Here is a 21,204-nt window from a genome sequence, read left to right on the forward strand (position 1 = left end):
GGCGTGGGCTATGGATAGAGTTGTGCGCAGGAGGGTGGATGTGCTGGAAATGAGATGTTTGAGGACAATGTGTGGTGTGAGGTGGTTTGATCGAGTAAGTAATGTAAGGGTAAGAGAGATGTGTGGAAATAAAAAGAGCGTGGTTGAGAGAGCAGAAGAGGGTGTTTTGAAATGGTTTGGGCACATGGAGAGAATGAGTGAGGAAAGACTGACAAAGAGGATATATGTGTCGGAGGTGGAGGGAAGGAGGAGAAGTGGGAGACCAAATTGGAGGTGGAAAGATGGAGTGAAAAAGATTTTGTGTGATTGGGGCCTGAACATGCAGGAGGGTGAAAGGCGTGCAAGGAATAGAGTGAATTGGATCGATGTGGTATACCGGGGTTGACGTGCTGTCAGTGGATTGAATCAGGGCATGTGAAGCGTCTGGGGTAAACCATGGAAAGTTGTGTGGGGCCTGGATGTGGAAAGGGAGCAGTGGTTTCGGGCATTATTGTATGACAGCTAGAGACTGAGTGTGAATGAATGGGGCCTTTGTTGTCTTTTCCTAGTGCTACCTCGCACACATGAGGGGGGAGGGGGATGGTATTCCATGTGTGGCGAGGTGGCGATGGAAATGAATAAAGGCAGACAGTGTGAATTGTGTGCATGGGTATATTTGTATGTGTCTGTGTGTGTATATATATATGTGTACATTGAGATGTATAGGTATGTATATTTGCGTGTGTGGACGTGCATGTATATAAATTGTGTATGGGGGTGGGTTGGGCCATTTCTTTCGTCTGTTTCCTTGCGCTACCTCGCAAACGCGGGAGACAGCGACAAAGCAAAATAAATAATATAATAAATAAGTTGTTTTTTCATTTGATTGTTTAGATTTTCCTAAAATAACGTACAAAGGGGAAAGGGGAGCTGACAGTACTTTATGAATAGTATCACTGCAGTCCACTTGGTGGTCTGGCACATATTTTCAAACCCTATATCTTTCCTGTATTTCTGTTTTTCTCTTTTCCTATAATTGTTTTCCCTCAAATGCTTTTCTCCTCTAACTTTCCCATTACAGTACTCTACTCTTCCTTGTCTATACTTGCTGAGGTAACCCTATATTTATCAGATATCTTGAGTGCATTGTGGAAATTAGTGTAAGGTAATTCACTTAGCTAAGAACAAGTCAACGCGCCTAATTACTCGGCAATGTTTCAAGCACGGCTCTTAGGTCTTCACCAACTGAAGGTGAGTGTATGGTTGGCTGCTAAAATATCATGAAATAATGCTGTTCTTGCCACCTAACTTTAAATACATTACACATCTTATGGTCTTTTTCCATTCATCACTATACACATCCCATATATTCAATTCACAGATCTTTTCACATATACATATTTTCATATACACACACAGAACATTATTTATGTGAATGAATGAAAAAGTAACCTTATTTTCATCAAATAAATCATACAATAAGAATTGGTTCCTTTATCGTAAACTAACTAAAATAGTCTCCTTTGGAATTAAAAGTTCTCTGATGGGAGATATTGTACTCCCAATGATACAGTCTTACAAACCACCTACAATTAAATTATGGTAACACCTGGTAAGAGATGGAACCATACATCAACTGGTAATTTAAATGAGGGCAAGAATCATCAGTCCTCATGTAACAGAGGTGGGCAATTCAAAACAAAGGGTGGCTTCTGGAAGGCACATCGCAACATGTCAAATGGTTCTTTTGGAAGGTACATACAGTTTAAGGGTTAAAATGCTACTAATTTATCCCAAATTTGATCTATTTCTATACCATGATGAATAGGGAAGAATGCAGGCCTTCTTTCTAACAGATACAGGTACACCACCAAATTTCCAGCAACTGATGGTTCGGCACCTTTAGTCCATACAAAATTACGTGAGGGAACTTGAAATTATTGCGGCCACCAGACTAGTTTACTGGGCAACCACAGATGGCACTGTGTGTAGGGCGTGCACATCTACATTCTTTACACTGCAATTGTTGGTGGTGATACATCAATTCTAAGAGATTCTTAGCTTATTTTGCTTAAATTCAACCCTAGCTATGGCTTCTAAGACATATGAGAGTGTCAGTCGTGGTGTCAAAATATAAACACCAGTCCATATCGATCCAAGATAAAAGAGAACTGTTGAAAAAAATGGACCATGGTGTTTTGGTACTTAAGCTGTGTGACATATACAGTACTGGTTTATCAACTGTTTATGATATAAAGAAGTAAAGGGAAAAATATTGAAATTCTATGCAGACAGCAATTCCAAGAAGCAAATGATGATTAGAAAAATTATGAAAGATGGTAAGAGTACTGAGCACGATCGAGTGATGATGGATTGGTTTTGACAGCATTGGAGTGATGGAGTGGACTTGTCAGGTAGCATGATAATGGACCAGGATAAGTTGTTCAGTAAAGAACTTAAATCACAACATAAGCGTGACTATACTGAAAAATGGCTTCAAAGATTCAAGAAGTGTCATGGAATTTCCATGAATAACGTGAGCAGAGAAAAGCGGTTTGCAAACCACGAAGGACCTGCCAAGTATGTGGATGAATCTGTGAAACTTGTAGCTGAAGAGCACCTCAGTCCTGAGCAAGTGTATAATGCAGACAAAACTGCTTTATTCTGGTGATGCACACCCAGGAAAACACTTAACAACAGAAGACAAAGAAGATCCCACAGGATTCAAACAATCTCAGGACAGACTTACCATCTTAGGGTGCTCAAACATCTAATATTTGTTTAATTTACATTTCTAGCAATCCATGGTATACTTTAAGACACATGGGAGATGTATAATTAGTGGGTTAGAGGTGTGTTGATGAATTACTATTAAGTGACCATGGTTGGTCTGGCAAAATGGTTAATCCAGTAAGGCTTCGGAACCAAGAGTGCTGGAAAATCGGTGGTGTACCTGTACTGACAAAATGAATACTCACCTGTGAAAGGAGACAAAATATTAGTTTTTCTTCCAAAGGCTGACCCTTTGTACTTAAACACAATCCAGTATTAATTTGAGAAAAAAGTCCCAGTTTTCAATAATCTGGCATTTTCTTATGATTTACAATGTCTGATGAGCGGATAAATGACTCTCCAATGAACATCTACTTCCTACATCACTCTGTCAAAGTCCATGGAAATGCTAAAGTAGAAAATACCTGGTGACAGTTCTAATGCCTAAGAAGGTATATGAATGAATGAGATGAAGTAGAAGAGCAAGTATGTGGAAAAACATTACCTGTTGTGGGGAGGTTGGTCCTTTAGGAGAGGATAAGGTGGAGGTGGTGGTGGACACAGATGTGGACGTTTGATGCTGTTGGTGTTGGACCTGATGGCGGCGCCGTGACTCTTCCTCAATGCTCATCTACACAAAAGTAACACAAGTAAATTTACCAATCCACATATGGATAAATGCACAGGAATAATATATACGAATACGTAGAGTCAACATGATTCAAAACTCATAAATACTTTCCCTTGTCTTTTCTTTTTCCCTTTCATTTTTCTCTTTATATTTCAATTAAGGCCCAGCTTTGATGTGGACTTCTGTCCATGACTGGAGCCTTTAATAAAAAGATGAGAAAGAATAATACAAAAAAATTATTTGATGCACAGGAACAGGAAGAGTAAATGTTATGTATGTACAATCTCCACAAAAAAAAATCCAAAGATTACCTTTTAAAATAAGGCTTCTAATTCATCAGGTTTTATTTATGGAGCAAATCTTATTACTCACTTATAATGAGGATACTATACATCTGGCAGCATAATACAGTTTTCAAAATCAGCTGAACATGACTTGCCTCTTCGGTTACCCTGTATTATTGAGTGTGGAGGAATGCAACTTTTTGCTTGCTGTCTCTGTGTTTCATGAAATTTTCACTATTTCTGTTCTGACTATTATTTTTCCTCTACCATTAACTAACCATAAGTCCTAAGAAGTAGCCTAAGGAAGAAAATGCCTGCAATAAAACTTGAAAGCATGTTAATGTGCCTTCAAGTGAGGTTTCAAGAAGTCCTAGTAAGGCTGAGTCCACCATCCAGACAGCTGTTTCAGCTTCCTTCTAATGCAATCCGTTCTTAAAAACTGGGTCTGATTGATCTAGGAATACTACACCTCACACTTCATAAAACAAGACACAATTAGTGTTATGGGTATCTCAAGGGTGAGCCACTGTGAAGTCTGTTTCTTGCCCCATGCACAGGTATGCTTTGGAACTCTTTACCTTTTTATATTTCTCTAGCAACTACTACCTGCTCCTTTTTAGATGACAAGTTTTTCATTTTCTCTAAAGCTTCTGGATTAGACATTTTTCTTCTTACTTCTCCATCTCTTTAGCCTTTCTACTATTCCGTTTTAGGCCTGACCTCAAGGAGGACTTTTGTTTGTGGCTGGACATGCTGGAAATGAAATGACTGAGGACAGTGTGTAACATGAGGCTGGGACTAGAGGTGTAAAAGTACCTACCTGAGTTGAAGTCCTCTTCCATGAGTTGAAGCCCTCTTACATGGACAAAAATATATTCAACTAAAAGTGTAAGTGCCATTCCTAAAATGTACTCAGGTAAAAGTGACAGAGTACCTGCTTTATAAATAACTCAAATAGCAATAGTACAAAGCAGCATCTTTGAATTATTTCTGTTTTGCCAATAATACATAAAAACAAGTGCATAACTTTAATGAATGTTATTCTGAGTAAAACTTTTGACTCAGCTTCAGGAAAATATTATTTTCAAAACTCTTAAAATCAAGCCTTACTTTCTTTTGGCTTAATATTAATCCTGCAATACTGAAGAGTCGTTTACTGAGACAACTTACTAGGTGCTGGGCTCTTACTAAGTTTGGGAGGGTTACAATGCAATTCTGAAAGAGATAATCTCCAAAACTTAACTAAAAGTCAACTAGTGAAGGGAAAACATGAGGAGACATCATGTTATTTATTCAAATCCATAGGAACATATGAACTATATGCTAATGCTACAATGATGTACTGTTCACTTAAAATGAACATCTTATGTATGTTCACAACAAAAAGTGCCTTTATGTTGATCTCTCAATATTTTTGGACATATTTTCTCACACCATTTTTTATTCAATCAACCTTCCTCACAACAAAAATAACGTCCTTAAACATTTAAATTTCAACACATCCACCCTCTTTCATACTTTTTGATCTAGGGCCCATGACTCACATCCACATCACAACTTTAGAGCTACTAACCATCAAATGTACCCATCTTTGTCCTTACAGACAATGACCTTTCCCTAAGCACAGTCCTCAAAGCACCTTGGACCTTTGCCCTCCTCACCCACCCTATGGCTTACTTCAGCCCCCATATTTCTATTTGCTGCCATTTCCATGTCCAGGTATTAAATAAACCCACTTACTGACCTGTCTCTCTGCTCTTCTAAACTTAAAAGACTTTATTGTTATTCACATTAAATCTCAACTTTCTCATTCCACACACCCTTTAAACTCAGAAACCAGTTTTTGCAGTTTCTCACTCAAATCTGCCACCAGAGCAGTGTCATTTGCAAACAGCATCTGACTCACCTCTCCGGCTTTCCCACTTCAATAGACCAAAGACCTGTCCATCTCTCCAAGACCCACACAGTCACCTCCCTCATCATCCCATCTATAAACAGATCAAAGGTTACTGGTATTTTCTGTAATCATATCAAGGGGCAACTGTTGACTGTTTTATGTAGGGGCACTCAGCCTATGAGAGTGACAAAGTACATATATAGAGATGTAAGTCTCATCTGATAACTCAGTTTAATGCGCAATGGAAAAAATTAAATCAAAAAGGTACAGCAGGCAATCATATGTCAATCTATGCAAACATTGAGGAAGTTTGAAAGAAAGGCTGTAGCATTTGATCTATCCCCATGGGGATGAAGTTTGAGAAAATAACAACTGGTTGAGGTGCTCGAGTTTTTGCATTTAATAGTTAAAATGATTCTCAAAAATGTGATGCAAATACAAACTTCAAAGAAATAAATTTGTTCTCTTGAAAATGTCTTACAAATGAAAAGAATTATATTCATAACACTCAATGAAAGTTACTTTCCATCAATTTTCTTAATTTTTCCATTTCATAACCATAAATCATGTCCAATGATCTATTCTTCAGTAAATTTACTGAAAATTCTTAAATCTCAAGACACTAAACTAAATAAAACCTGATCTAAGAATTCTTTAATAACTTTCATTAACCACTAATTGGTTAAACTAAACCAGAGTGAAAAAGTAATCAGATACTTGATGAAATTTTTAACTCCGTAACTTCCTTATCATTACTGACCAAGTTACTCAAGTTCTTGATTTAAATGAAAAAGCAAAATTGTGTGGTATTTTTCTGAAGAAAACATTAAAATTAAAATCTGAAGCTGTCATGCAAAAAGTTATTTACATCAGTATATCATATAACTGCCTTATATGAAGCTTGCATAACTTGTTTATTCATTTACATCAATATAACATATAAGTGCCTTATATGAAGCTTGTATAAATTGTTTATTTACTTTATTTACATCAATATATCATATAAGTGCTTATATGAAGAAAGCAGAATATCTCATCAATGAAATGTAACTGACCGTGGGTGGATGACTGGAATCTTGGGTCTCATAGGTCTTCTCAAACCTGTTGCGCCACACAATTCGTCGCACCTCCCCACTCTTTGAATCGTCGATCAGCTCATCCTCACCACTGTGGGGGTAACAAAAGTGAGTAAATAAGTATGTAACCCATTCATGCATTTATATAATGAATCTTCTAACAATCATCCATGGCCTTCTCATATAAATATACATGTGCAGGTGCATATACACAAATGAACTGACAAACATGAATCGATTTGCTGATCATGTTAAATCTATTACAGAAATTTTTAATTATTATTGTGAAAATGTACAAAGAGAACTAAACTGACTTCAGCATTGGTTAGATGCACACTTAACGAATTCTAACTTAAAGAAATGTAAAGTAAAGACAATATGGTGAAATGAAGCCAGGTTATGAACATCATTCCGTTGGAAATAAATCAAAGAAATCACATATGAGATGGACTTGGGGGTTCACATATCACCCAGCCTGTTACTAGCAAACCACACTGAAAATGATAAATTTTGACATACAAGGATAAGAAGACATCTAAAAAGATATAAACCCTGTGCTAGACCCAACTTAGACTATGTGGCAACAATTTGGTCATCCAAACAAGAAGCAAATAAATCTGCAGTAAAGAATGAAAGGAGAGAAACTGAATGTTGTAACTGAAAAATTCTCAGCTGTCTTGAATTTTCCACATTGGAATATAAATGGAAAGGAAGAAATGACTTGGCCTTTCAGGTTCCTCCCTGAAAATGATATCGTACACATGATAAAGTTCTCTGAGGTATTGAGAAACCAATCAACTAAAGGGCAAAACAGGAAACTGAGCAAAAAAGGGAATTAGAAAAGAAGTGGGGATACACTACTATAATAACAAAGTGGTGTTCAACGTAAAAAGTAGAGTGAAGAAGTACAAAAACAGGAGATATTCAAGACATTGTTTGCTAGTAAGAAAGATTATGAGATATGATGGCCTTATAAGTGTATAACTTCCTCTCGGTATACATAAGTTATCACAAGTACAAAGTGACATGATGAGATGAACTTGCTAAATGCAAGTCTAGAAATAAATGAAAATAGAAGAATTGGTAGATACAGGCAAGACATTAAAGAAACACCACTGAGGATTACCTTTAATATAGCGACATGTAGCAAAGGGGTGCTTAAGCAAGCCAATAAACTTGAGGAAGGGAAGAGTTCAACAGACTGTTTGTCAGGACTGACAAGCCAAAAGAAGAGAGATAGACAGCCAAAAAGAGCAGATGAAAGGAAAAATTTTGAGAAACTGGATGAAGCAAGAGGTGGGAAAAACATTCCCATTTTTTGCTTAGGAAGGTCAGGATTAATAAGTACAAACAACACTCCCATTTTTAGCTCAGGGAGGTCAGGATTAGCAAATTGAGTGTGCCTCAAGCTAAAGATTTCATATATAAACAAAAACTTACTGGTGGTATATGGTATTTTTTTTTTTACATATTTGCCATTTTCCACGTTAGCAAGGTAGTGTCAAGAACAGAGGACTAAGTCTTAGAGGAAAAATCTTCTTTTGGCCTCCTTCTTTGTTCCTTCTTTTAGAAAAATAAAAATCAAAATTAAAAAAACAATCAGGGGAAGCAACACTGACATAATAGCAAGACAAAACTCACAAAAGATCTGGTCTGACCTAATCTGTCTAGACAGGTGAATGTTAGAAAAGATGGCAGGAAAAGATAAAGGAGATGGGGGCCTTGGTTCAACTAATATGGGAAACCATTACACTTCAGGAAATATTAGTAGATGGAAGTAGATGCTTAATGGGTAAAATTACCGCAGAAAACTAGTGCTATTAGTTTACAGTCCTGCAGGGAACTGCAGCAACCTAGAACAGTTGTAAACTGATAACAATGAAGGAGCAATTAAGGTGGTAAAGGAAGCAGCAAGAAACTCCCTCCTCTGAGATGATAAAGTCCTGATAATGGGGAATTTCATTTACACGGAAATAAAGTCATAAAATTTAGACTATCATGAAGATTGTGAGTAATGGAGACACAAATGCCTAAAGTGATGACAGAACTTCCTGCAACAGCATGTCACAAAGCATATGAGAACAAGGGGGTATGACATTTCATCTCTGCTCGACCTTGTCTTCAAGCAGAGTAACACGAAAAAAGTGAACATAATAAATATGATACACCACCTGCAAAGAGTGATTATACTCAGCTTGATTTTGACTATGTGGCTGAAAAGGAATCAAGAGGGAGATCAGAGAGGAAACAGGACTTAATGAGTAAATACAATCACGGCAACTACACAGAGATAACCAAATTTTTTTACAGTATAAACCAAAGTGAAGACCAGTGCTCGAGAAGGGTATATGAAATCTACAATGAGGGAATACCACTGGATGTGAACCAAGGGGGAAGACTGAAATGCCATAAAAAGGAGACCCTTGATACGTACTATGATGGAAATATTGATGATACTGTGGCCCGCCAATATAGACAGGATATGAGAAAGCAACAAACAAACATTGCATGCTAAGAAGGAAGAAGCAGAGAAACTGAAAAAAAAATTAGAGAATGCAAAAGACAATCAATAACTTTTCTTTAAATTCATCAGTAGCAACTTATGGGTTAAGAGTAGCTTATCATGGTAAGGGGTTTGGAAGCATGAACTATTAAGGATGGTGAGCAAATACATGAAAAGCTGAAAGCTATGTTTAAATGTTTTCAAGGTGGAAAACACTATTACCCAACATCTGCAAGACAGGATATGTAAGAAGTTTTGAAAGGTACAGAAACTGATGAAAATGACATGGCCAGGCTATTGAAACAACTCAACCTACATAAGGCTCATGGACCGGATAAAGTATCTCCATATAACGCAGTAGGAATATGTAAAGCCACTTGCAAGGCCAATAAAAACATCTTCAAGTCATTACAGGAACGTACAGTTCTAAAGGTGTGAAAGAGGTCAAATATTCCTATATCTAAAAAAAGTGATTGTGAAACTGGGATGAACTAGTACAGACTATTCTCCCTAAAGTGTGGTCTCCTAAGCATTGAAAAACATAATAAGAAACTGAATGGGTGATCACTTGCTACAGGAGAAATTAACTATGTGGGAGACAATGCACATTTAGGGAAAAAAGGACATGTATAATAATCTCTTGGATTTCTACTGACTGAGTGAGCTCTGTCTCATCATATCAAAGAGATGGAATGACAGATTGCAGACTGCATATTGCCAGAAAGCCTTTGACACTATGCCACATCTGAGGTTGATTAAGAAGGCAGATCTATAGACAGGATTAAATGAGAGGCCACTTTACCAGAAAGATCACTTTAGTGAAAAAGAACAAAGTATACAGGTCAGAGAAGCATAATTAAAATGGGCTGGGGCCACCAATGGTGTACTGTAGGGCTTAGTCTTGGACCCACTGGTGTTCTTAGCATTTGTATACGACTTGTTTGAAGGAATGGACTTTTATTTGAACATGTCTACATATGATGCCATTGTCATGAGAAACATAAAGAATAAAAATGTTTGCATCAGCTTACAGAAGGACTTAACAACCTTCAAGTTGGGCTAATGAATGAGTGACGATATCTAATACAAGTTCAAAATAATGTGAATGGGATAAAGTGAAAGGAGATCTTACTATAGTTACCATCTAGTTGGAAATATGGCAAATAAATCTACATGTCAAAGACACCAGGGGGTTAACAGTGTGACTAAACTGTCACCAGAGCTCCTCATCAGGAGAACTGAAGAAGAACTAAATGATCTGCTGCCAAATACTAGAAGTGATAACCTATTCACAATTTATATCACATCAAATCTGGATTATGCTTCTCAGGTCTGATCACCTTATGAAGAATTCAGATTTAACTGAGAGTGTCCAGAAAGGGGCGATTAAATTGGTGTTGGATTTAAGAAACAATGGGAGGATAAGGATCACAAGTTTTTCCAGCATGAAGTAGAGAAGAAAGGGGTGACAAAGTAACCTGAGGCCATGACAAGGAACAAGACAAGAAACTTGTTTGAAGGCACATGAAGAAGTACTAATTTACTGTTAGGGTGGTAGATGACTGGAACAGACTAAGCAATGAAACCATGAATGATAGTAGCATGCAAATATTTTAAAAGCTACTAGATGGTTAAAAAATCATAAAAGTGGGGCCTAAAAATGTGTAATTTACCTTTATATGATTAACTATTTGTACAGTTCAGGGTAAAAATATACATTCCTATCATATACTTTTATATATTTGCCCATAAAGTATCTTTTTAAGTGTTTGAAGATGGTTAGGGGGTATAATACGAGAAATCACTAAAAAGATATCAGAAAGTTAGTTTCCAAAACTAATAATTTATTACAGACCATGCACATATACTTACTCATACTTGTTGCTCTGTGTGGAGGCTGTGGTTGTACCATTGGTGAGGGTGGTGGTAGGGTCTTTACCTGTAGAAGAGTAATTCAATTCAATATAAAATGCCTAAGTCATATTATAAGAGCCATAAAAGTTCTGGGGTAATATGATCTTACTAGATTAAGCAGGGAAGATATTAGGCTATTTTTCCTCTTCAATTTCTTTGAATTAGAATATTATAAAACTTGCTCAAATAAATTCAGGGGTAATATGAGAGAAGTGGTAATATTACATTATTGGATTACTTTGAATAAATGCTAACTTTCTATGTATTTGTTAAGTAGCAAATCAACTGATAAATCCTGCAATTCAAAGGCAAAAGAAACACCAGAAAGCATGTATATCTAAAAATCACTTTTGATAAAGAGAAAAGTCATGCATGTATACACATGGGCAATTCCCAAGTTGAAAAGCATTCTTGACTGTGAGCCTTGTCCCTCAGTATGCAAGCTGGAAATGTCCAGTGACAGGTGGCATCCTTAAGCTGACCTCTCTGCTGTTAGTTATCATGTGATCAACTATTCAAAAGGTCATACCCAATACTGTCAAATTTGAATTTTCATGCTGGAAACTACTGCTAGAAAGGCTGGCAACTATCCTCTCAACAGGAGATGGAAATTCCCAAGACATGCAAGGTACAACATTCACACCCATCATGACACCAACTACACAGTGCATAAGGGACATAACATCTAAACTCAAACACTCACTCAGATACTTTTTCCAGTCATTTGTTGGTCTTCTACCTGATCTTCATATGTAACACTGTCGGGTAAATCATTATCCAAAAAGGAAAACAAAAATGAAGGTGAGGTATCTAGCAAAAATATAAAAAAAAAAAGTTGAAAGCAATAATAAATATAAGACTACAGACCTGGCACAAGTGAGTAGTCAGTACAAGGCAAACATATTAATGTTACATATAGGGAAAGGGAACTTCATAACAAACTGTTAACATCTTACTTTTGTGTAAAGAACACAGCAAATTGTGCATAATCTAGCTCATATCATTCCTCATTAGAGTTGATCAACAGCCTGTAATGTGAGCTTCTTATGGCATCTTGTTCAACAAATGTTTGACTGTTTTCATACAGAAGTACTTAGTTTTTCACAAAATTAAGCATTTTACACATCTACAATGCCATTCATGTGTATAAAGTATTCCATGAAATATCCTCAAAGGATGGAGAGGAACAACAATGATAAGTAAGAATGAGGAGGGAGAGGGGAATGAGACGACGAGCGGCAGCAGCAGGCAAAACTTCGGGCACGAACACCAAGAGGCAGGAGTAGCACTCCACACAATATGACTTACTCCGGTCTCCTTTCAGCACTTTCTGGTGTGATGCTTCGCAGTTCTCTGACTCGATGGTTCTCTTTGTGTGGATGACTTGTGAAGTATGAGATGTATTACTGGTTGAGAGGGAGCAGGCTTCAACTGTGGCCTGGGTGAGGGCCACAGCTGGATCTGCTGGTTCGGGAATGACAGACTGGACCACATCTTGTGTATCTTCTGTAAGTGCCTCACCTTCAAATGGAACTGCATCCGAGATATCTTCCATGAAAGTTGAATCTTCAACAGGGGCAACATCCTCTGTAGCAAAAACAGTATTTTCTACAGCAGACACATCCACAAAATTCATGTCTTCTACAGGAACTACATCTTCTGCAGGAGTTTCAACTTCCACGGAAGTGCCATCTTTTGCCGGAAGATCAGTTGCTTCACAATCTATCTGTATAGTTTGTGAAATCAAAGCTTCCTGAACCTCTGATGTAACATGTTTTTCCCTCTGTGACTCTTCCAGTGAGTACAGGAGGGAATCTAGCTCATTAATGTTCTTGCGCAGTCGTCCAAGGGTTGAGTAGTCTGAACTCATAGTAAGTGAAGTTTTCATGGTGTCAGTTTGGACAGACTCACTCTCGCTGGAGTCTGGCGCAGGCACATGTGTCCCATCCCCTCCTGCAGGGCCAGGGGTGCACAGGTCAGCTCACACTGTATCCTCACTGTGTCTATCATACCAGTTGCTTGGTCATTTCCATTCTTACTAAAATTCTGCTAGATTATCTATTTTGTGACTTACAGTAGAGATTCAGATGCCCCTGCTGCATAGCTAATCACATACATGAATAATATATTCAGGTTAAAGCTTAAATTCAGTTATCTTTATGCAGTTCTGTGTCATTGTTAAATGACTTATTGCATTATTAATATATACAAGCAATACAACATCTACACTAAATGATATTCATCCAGTGACATCTATGCTCTTTCCAAAAACCATTGCTAGATAACTAATAACTAAAGCCAATAAGAATATGCTAGAGTAATTGTGTTTCTGTTTCTCAAACCTCATAAAATACTAGTAAAAGCTAGTGACAGGCGTAGCCCATGGAAATAAGGAGACGTCCACAGGCAGCTTTAGGATTCTTTTAGATAGTGTAATTTTACACTTTTCTTCAGGTCAATGCATCTTCTCAAAGGTGGCACAAAAAATATTGCTAAAACTGTCCATGAAAACCAAGTGTTCTTCCCAAGCATCTGGACTGAAAAGATGCTCAATGATTTCCTAAGACAAGAACCACAATAATATTGGAATGAGTATAATGTCCCATTGGAGATGCATTGTTTTCTCACATAAACTTTACAAAAAAAAAAAAAGTTAAATTTTTTGTTATCAAATGTAACTTACATTAGGTTCCTCAAACATACATCATGCCTGCGGTTCTTACATTGCAATCAGCTCCTCTTGTAACACAAACATTATCGAAACATAATCCTCAAAGTTAATGAAGTCTTTAGAAAGTATTGTTTTTATCTTAGATGCAAAAGAAACTTTTATTTCCATTGTCTGCCCTCATATATCATGTAAATTCTAGTTTAAAAATCTGCCCTATATGTACTTTGGATGAACTTAAACTTATCATAGCATACTGGATTAATGTGAAACTGATAAGACAACTTGTCTGTAGCACATCCTGTCATACTCTAAAAAGTAAGTTTATGAATTAATAGGATGAAACTAATTGCTGTTAGGCATGCCAACTAATCAAACTTTTAATTGCTTGCACATTAATTGTAAAACACTATAGCTTTACAAAAGCATTCAATGGGATCACAACAGAAAGAGTTAAACTAATGCAACAAATGGCAGTGGAGAATCCATGTTTGCCATTTATCTTTTTTTGTTTTTTTTTGTTTAATTGAGATGCCATGGGCAACTGAATACTCTTATCAGGCCATGACATTAACACTATGTGTTTATATATATACTAACTTAAGCCAAGTATCTGGGCATTCATTACTCTATTTTCATGTGAATCTTAGGCTAATTCCTAAGGAAAGGTCAGAGGGAAATGCACAAGTTTGAGGTAGGAACATGGTGGGCCAGCATATGTGAGAAATCTCAAAGATCTTCAGTTTTCATGAATTCATTCTTTCCAACAGTTTTCTCTTCAGCCAGTCCTATAAAAATGAATTCTCTACATTACAAAACCTAGAGCTGTTTCACAATGATTCAGGTATGTGGCTAACAAAGATCCACCACAAATATATCATAAAAAATCAAGAAATTTCTACCAAAGCCTTAGATGTGAGAATGTCTGTCTGCAGTCCACAATAATATGCAGAACTGATGAGACGTATACTATAATAGCGTGAAGAAAAAAATAATTTGTCAACAGTAAGCCACAACATTCAATGAATCACACTGTCTTCAATGTCTTAAGTCCACAAAGAACCACTTCAAACATGCAACGTCAACCACCATAGACAGAGAGGTTAATGCACACTATACCAAATGTAGTAGCTGGATCTTAAAGCTTCTTGTCACAACTAAGTGAAAACAACTCTTTTCTTCCCAAAACACAATATACAAACCTTTACTTTCTCTTTAGAATCTGGCTTTTTCCCCCTTAAGTTTGTCTTTTCAGGAATGTTAGTATAACACCGTGATCCTCTTCCATTAGGAGATATTTGTGGCAGTTAAAAAGTGACAGGCATTTAGCAGTGACATCTGCAGGTGGTTTAATGTTAACTCATGAAATTCAGTTCAAGTGAATGCAGTGCTCAATATATATATATATATATATATATATATATATATATATATATATATATATATATATATATATATATATTATCCCTGGGGATAGGGGAGAAAGAATACTTCCCACGTATTCCCTGCGTGTCGTAGAAGGCGACTAAAAGGGGAGGGAGCGGGTGGCTGGAAATCCTCCCCTCTCGTTTTTTTTTTTTTTTTTTTTTTTTTTTTTTTTTAATTTTCCAAAAGAAGGAACAGAGAAGGGGGCCAGGTGAGGATATTCCCTCAAAGGCCCAGTCCTCTGTTCTTAACGCTACCTCGCTAATGCGGGAAATGGCGAATAGTATGAAAGAAAAAGAAAGAAATATATATATATATATATATATATATATTATCCCTGGGGATAGGGGAGAAAGAATACTTCCCACATATTCCCTGCGTGTCGTAGAAGGCGACTAAAAGGGGAGGGAGCGGGTGGCTGGAAATCCTCCCCTCTCGTTTTTTTTTTTTTTTTTCTTTTTTTTTCCCCAAAAGAAGGAACAGAGAAGGGGGCCAGGTGAGGATATTCCCTCTAAGGCCCAGTCCTCTGTTCTTAACGCTACCTCGCTAATGCGGGAAATGGCGAATAGTATGAAAGAAAGAAAGAAAATATATATATATATATATATATATATATATATATATATATATATATATATTCTTTTCTTTCTTTCATACTATTCGCCATTTCCCGCATTAGCGAGGTAGCGCTATGAACAGAGGACTGGGCCTTAGAGGGAATATCCTCACCTGGCCCCCTTCTCTGTTCCTTCTTTTGGAAAATTAAAAAAAAAACGAGAGGGGAGGATTTCCAGCCACCCGCTCCCTCCCCTTTTAGTCGCCTTCTACGACACGCAGGGAATATGTGGGAAGTATTCTTTCTCCCCTATCCCCAGGGATAATATATATATATATATATATATATATATATATATATATATATATATATATATATATATATATATATATATATATATTTTTTTTTTCATACTATTCGCCATTTCCCGCAATAGCAAGGTAGCGTTAAGAACAGAGGACTGGGCCTTTGAGGGAATATTCTCACCTGGCCCCCTCCTCTGTTTCCTCTTTTGGAAAACTAAAAAAAAAGAGAGGGGAGGATTTCCAGCCCCCCACTCCCTTCCCTTTTCGTCGCCTTCTACGACACGCAGGGAATATATATACGTTTTTTCATACATATTTGCCATTTCAAATGTTAGCTAGGTAGCATTGAGAACAAAGGACTGAGCATAAGAGATAAAATCCTTACTTGGCCCCCATCTCTGTTCCTTCTTTTGGAAAAGCAAAAACTGGAGGGTAGGATTTCTAGCCTTTCATTCCCTCCCCTTTTAGTCACCTTCTACAACACACAGGGAATATGAGGGGAGTATTCTTTCTCTCCTATCCCCAGGGATATTCATATATATATATATATATATATATATATGTATTTTTTTTTTTATACTTCGTCGCTGTCTCCCGCGTTTGCGAGGTAGCGCAAGGAAACAGACGAAAGAAATGGCCCAACCCCCCCCCCCTACACATGTATATACATACGTCCACACACGCAAATATACATACCTATATATATATAATGTTTGTTGAGTATTCCTGGTAAATTATATGGGAGGGTATTGATTGAGAGGGTGAAGGCATGTACAGAGCATCAGATTGGGGAAGAGCAGTGTGGTTTCAGAAGAGGTAGAGGATGTGTGGATCAGGTGTTTGCTTTGAAGAATGTATGTGAGAAATACTTAGAAAAGCAAATGGATTTGTAAGTAGCATTTATGGATCTGGAGAAGGCATATGATAGAGTTGACAGAGATGCTCTGTGGAAGGTATTAAGAATATATGGTGTGGGAGGCAAGTTGTTAGAAGCAGTGAAAAGTTTTTATCGAGGATGTAAGGCATGCGTACATGTAGGAAGAGAGGAAAGTGATTGGTTCTCAGTGAATGTAGGTTTGCGGCAGGGGTGTGTGATGTCTCCATGGTTGTTTAATTTGTTTATGGATGGGGTTGTTAGGGAGGTAAATGCAAGAGTTTTGGAAAGAGGGGCAAGTATGAAGTCTGTTGGGATGAGAGAGCTTGGGAAGTGAGTCAGTTGTTGTTCACTGATGATACAGCGCTGGTGGCTGATTCATGTGAGAAACTGCAGAAGCTGGTGACTGAGTTTGGTATAGTGTGTGAAAGAAGAAAGTTAAGAGTAAATGTGAATAAGAGCAAGGTTATTAGGTATAGTAGGGTTGAGGGTCAAGTCAATTGGGAGGTAAGTTTGAATGGAGAAAAACTGGAGGAAGTAAAGTGTTTTAGATATCTGGGAGTGGATCTGTCAGCGGATGGAACCATGGAAGCAGAGGTGGATCATAGGGTGGGGGAGGGGGCGAAAATTCTGGGAGCCTTGAAGAATGTGTGGAAGTCGAGAACATTATCTTGGAAAGCAAAAATGGGTATGTTTGAAGGAATAGTGGTTCCAACAATGTTGTATGGTTGTGAGGCGTGGGCTACGGATAGAGTTGTGCGCAGGAGGATGGATGTGCTGGAAATGAGATGTTTGAGGACAATATGTGGTGTGAGGTGGTTTGATCGTGTAAGTAACGTAAGGGTAAGAGAGATGTGTGGAAATAAAAAGAGCGTGGTTGAGAGAGCAGAAGAGGGTGTTTTGAAATGGTTTGGGCACATGGAGAGAATGAGTGAGGAAAGATTGACCAAGAGGATATATGTGTCGGAGGTGGAGGGAACGAGAAGTGGGAGACCAAATTGGAGGTGGAAAGATGGAGTGAAAAAGATTTTGTGTGATCGGGGCCTGAACATGTAGGAGGGTGAAAGGAGGGCAAGGAATAGAGCGAATTGGATCGATGTGGTATACCGGGGTTGACGTGCTGTCAGTGGATTGAATCAGGGCATGTGAAGCGTCTGGTGTAAACCATGGAAAGCTGTGTAGGTATGTATTTTGCGTGTGTGGACGTATGTATATACATGTGTATGGGGGTGGGTTGGGCCATTTCTTTCGTCTGTTTCCTTGCGCTACCTCGCAAACGCGGGAGACAGCGACAAAGCAAAAAAAAAATATATATATATAAATATATATATATATATATATATATATATATATATATATATATATATATATATATATATATATATATATATATATTTTTTTTTTTTTTTATACTTTGTCGCTGTCTCCCGCGTTTGCGAGGTAGCGCAAGGAAACAGACGAAAGAAATGGCCCAACCCCCCCCATACACATGTACATACACACGTCCACACACGCAAATATACACACCTACACAGCCTTCCATGGTTCACCCCAGACGCTTCACATGCCTTGATTCAATCCACTGACAGCACGTCAACCCCTGTATACCACATCGCTCCAATTCACTCTATTCCTTGCCCTCCTTTCACCCTCCTGCATGTTCAGGCCCCGATCACACAAAATCTTTTTCACTCCATCTTTCCACCTCCAATTTGGTCTCCCTCTTCTCCTCGTTCCCTCCACCTCCGACACATATATCCTCTTGGTCAATCTTTCCTCACTCATTCTCTCCATGTGCCCAAACCATTTCAAAACACCCTCTTCTGCTCTCTCAACCACGCTCTTTTTATTTCCACACATCTCTCTTACCCTCACGTTACTTACTCGATCAAACCACCTCACACCACACATTTTCCTCAAACATCTCATTTCCAGCACATCCATCCTCCTGCGCACATCTCTATCCATAGCCCACGCCTCGCAACCATACAACATTGTTGGAACCACTATTCCTTCAAACATACCCATTTTTGCTTTCCGAGATAATGTTCTCGACTTCCACACATTTTTCAAGGCTCCCAAAATTTTCGCCCCCTCCCCCACCCTATGATCCACTTCCGCTTCCATGGTTCCATCCGCTGACAGATCCACTCCCAGATATCTAAAACACTTCACTTCCTCCAGTTTTTCTCCATTCAAACTCACCTCCCAATTGACTTGACCCTCACCCCTACTGTACCTAATAACATTGCTCTTATTCACATTTACTCTTAACTTTCTTCTTCCACACACTTTACCAAACTCAGTCACCAGCTTCTGCAGTTTCTCACATGAATCAGCCACCAGCGCTGTATCATCAGCGAACAACAACTGACTCACTTCCCAAGCTCTCTCATCCCCAACAGACTTCATACTTGCCCCTCTTTCCAAAACTCTTGCATTTACCTCCCTAACAACCCCATCCATAAACAAATTAAACAACCATGGAGACATCACACACCCCTGCCGCAAACCTACATTCACTGAGAACCAATCACTTTCCTCTCTTCCTACACGTACACATGCCTTACATCCTCGATAAAAGCTTTTCACTGCTTCTAACAACTTGCCTCCCACACCATATATTCTTAATACCTTCCACAGAGCATCTCTATCAACTCTATCATATGCCTTCTCCAGATCCATAAATGCTACATACAAATCCATTTGCTTTTCTAAGTATTTCTCACATACATTCTTCAAAGCAAACACCTGATCCACACATTCTCTACCACTTCTGAAACCGCACTGCTCTTCCCCAATCTGATGCTCTGTACATGCCTTCACCCTCTCAATCAATACCCTCCCATATAATTTACCAGGAATACTCAACAAACTTATACCTCTGTAATTTGAGCACTCACTCTTATCCCCTTTGCCTTTGTACAATGGCACTATGCACGCATTCCGCCAATCCTCAGGCACCTCACCATGAGTCATACATACATTAAATAACCTTACCAACCAGTCAACAATACAGTCACCCCCTTTTTTAATAAATTCCACTGCAATACCATCCAAACCTGCCGCCTTGCCGGCTTTCATCTTCCGCAAAGCTTTTACTACCTCTTCTCTGTTTACCAAATCATTTTCCCTAACCCTCTCACTTTGCACACCACCTCAACCAAAACACCCTATATCTGCCACTCTGTCATCAGACACATTCAACAAACCTTCAAAATACTCATTCCATCTCCTTCTCACATCACCGCTACTTGTTATCACCTCCCCATTTACGCCCTTCACTGAAGTTCCCATTTGCTCCCTTGTCTTATGCACCCTATTTACCTCCTTCCAGAACATCTTTTTATTCTCCCTAAAATTTACTGATAGTCTCTCACCCCAACTCTCATTTGCCCTTTTTTTCACCTCTTGCACCTTTCTCTTGACCTCCTGTCTCTTTCTTTTATACTTCTCCCACTCAATTACATTTTTTCCCTGCAAAAATCGTCCAAATGCCTCTCTCTTCTCTTTCACTAATACTCTTACTTCTTCATCCCACCACTCACTACCCTTTCTAAACAGCCCACCTCCCACTCTTCTCATGCCACAAGCATCTTTTGCGCAATCCATCACTGATTCCCTAAATACATCCCATTCCTCCCCCACTCCCCTTACTTCCATTGTTCTCACCTTTTTCCATTCTGTACACAGTCTCTCCTGGTACTTCCCCACACAGGTCTCCTTCCCAAGCTCACTTACTCTCACCACCTTCTTCACCCCAACATTCACTCCTCTTTTCTGAAAACCCATACTAATCTTCACCTTAGCCTCCACAAGATAATGATCAGACATCCCTCCAGTTGCACCTCTCAGCACATTAACATCCAAAAGTCTCTCTTTCGCACGCCTGTCAATTAACACGTAATCCAATAACGCTCTCTGGCCATCTCTCCTACTTACATAAGTATACTTATGTATATCTCGCTTTTTAAACCAGGTATTCCCAATCATCAGTCCTTTTTCAGCACATAAATCTACAAGCTCTTCACCATTTCCATTTACAACACTGAACACCCCATGCATACCAATTATTCCCTCAACTGCCACATTACTCACCTTTGCATTCAAATCACCCATCACTATAACCCGGTCTCGTGCATCAAAACCGCTAACACACTCATTCACACTCATATATATATATATATATATATATATATATATATATATATATATATATATATATATATATATATATATGGAGAAAGAATACTTCCCACGTATTCCCTGCGTGTCGTAGAAGGCGACTAAAAGGGGAGGGAGCGGGGGGCTGGAAATCCT

At 38.3% G+C, this 21,204-nt stretch overlaps 1 protein-coding gene across 20 annotated transcripts in view; it reads right to left on the reverse strand.

The window, feature by feature from the left end:
* The window catches only part of LOC139766404 (uncharacterized), a 93,034-nt gene that overhangs the window by 15,357 nt on the left and 56,473 nt on the right, over nucleotides 1-21,204 (reverse strand). For 17 of the 20 annotated variants that reach the window (XM_071695018.1, XM_071695020.1, XM_071695021.1 and 14 more), the window contains 4 exons: nucleotides 12,365-13,009; nucleotides 11,015-11,081; nucleotides 6,619-6,730; nucleotides 3,257-3,382 (listed from right to left, as the gene is read on the reverse strand). In XM_071695018.1, coding sequence (XP_071551119.1) covers nucleotides 3,257-3,382; nucleotides 6,619-6,730; nucleotides 11,015-11,081; nucleotides 12,365-13,009 — 950 coding nt within the window. The remainder of the gene's footprint in view (nucleotides 1-3,256; nucleotides 3,383-6,618; nucleotides 6,731-11,014; nucleotides 11,082-12,364; nucleotides 13,010-21,204) is intronic. The other 3 variants (XM_071695033.1, XM_071695031.1, XM_071695035.1) reach the window with 2 other exon arrangements.

The sequence above is a fragment of the Panulirus ornatus genome, chromosome 57, assembly GCF_036320965.1.
Source record: "Panulirus ornatus isolate Po-2019 chromosome 57, ASM3632096v1, whole genome shotgun sequence".
In the NCBI taxonomy this organism is placed as follows: domain Eukaryota; kingdom Metazoa; phylum Arthropoda; class Malacostraca; order Decapoda; family Palinuridae; genus Panulirus; species Panulirus ornatus.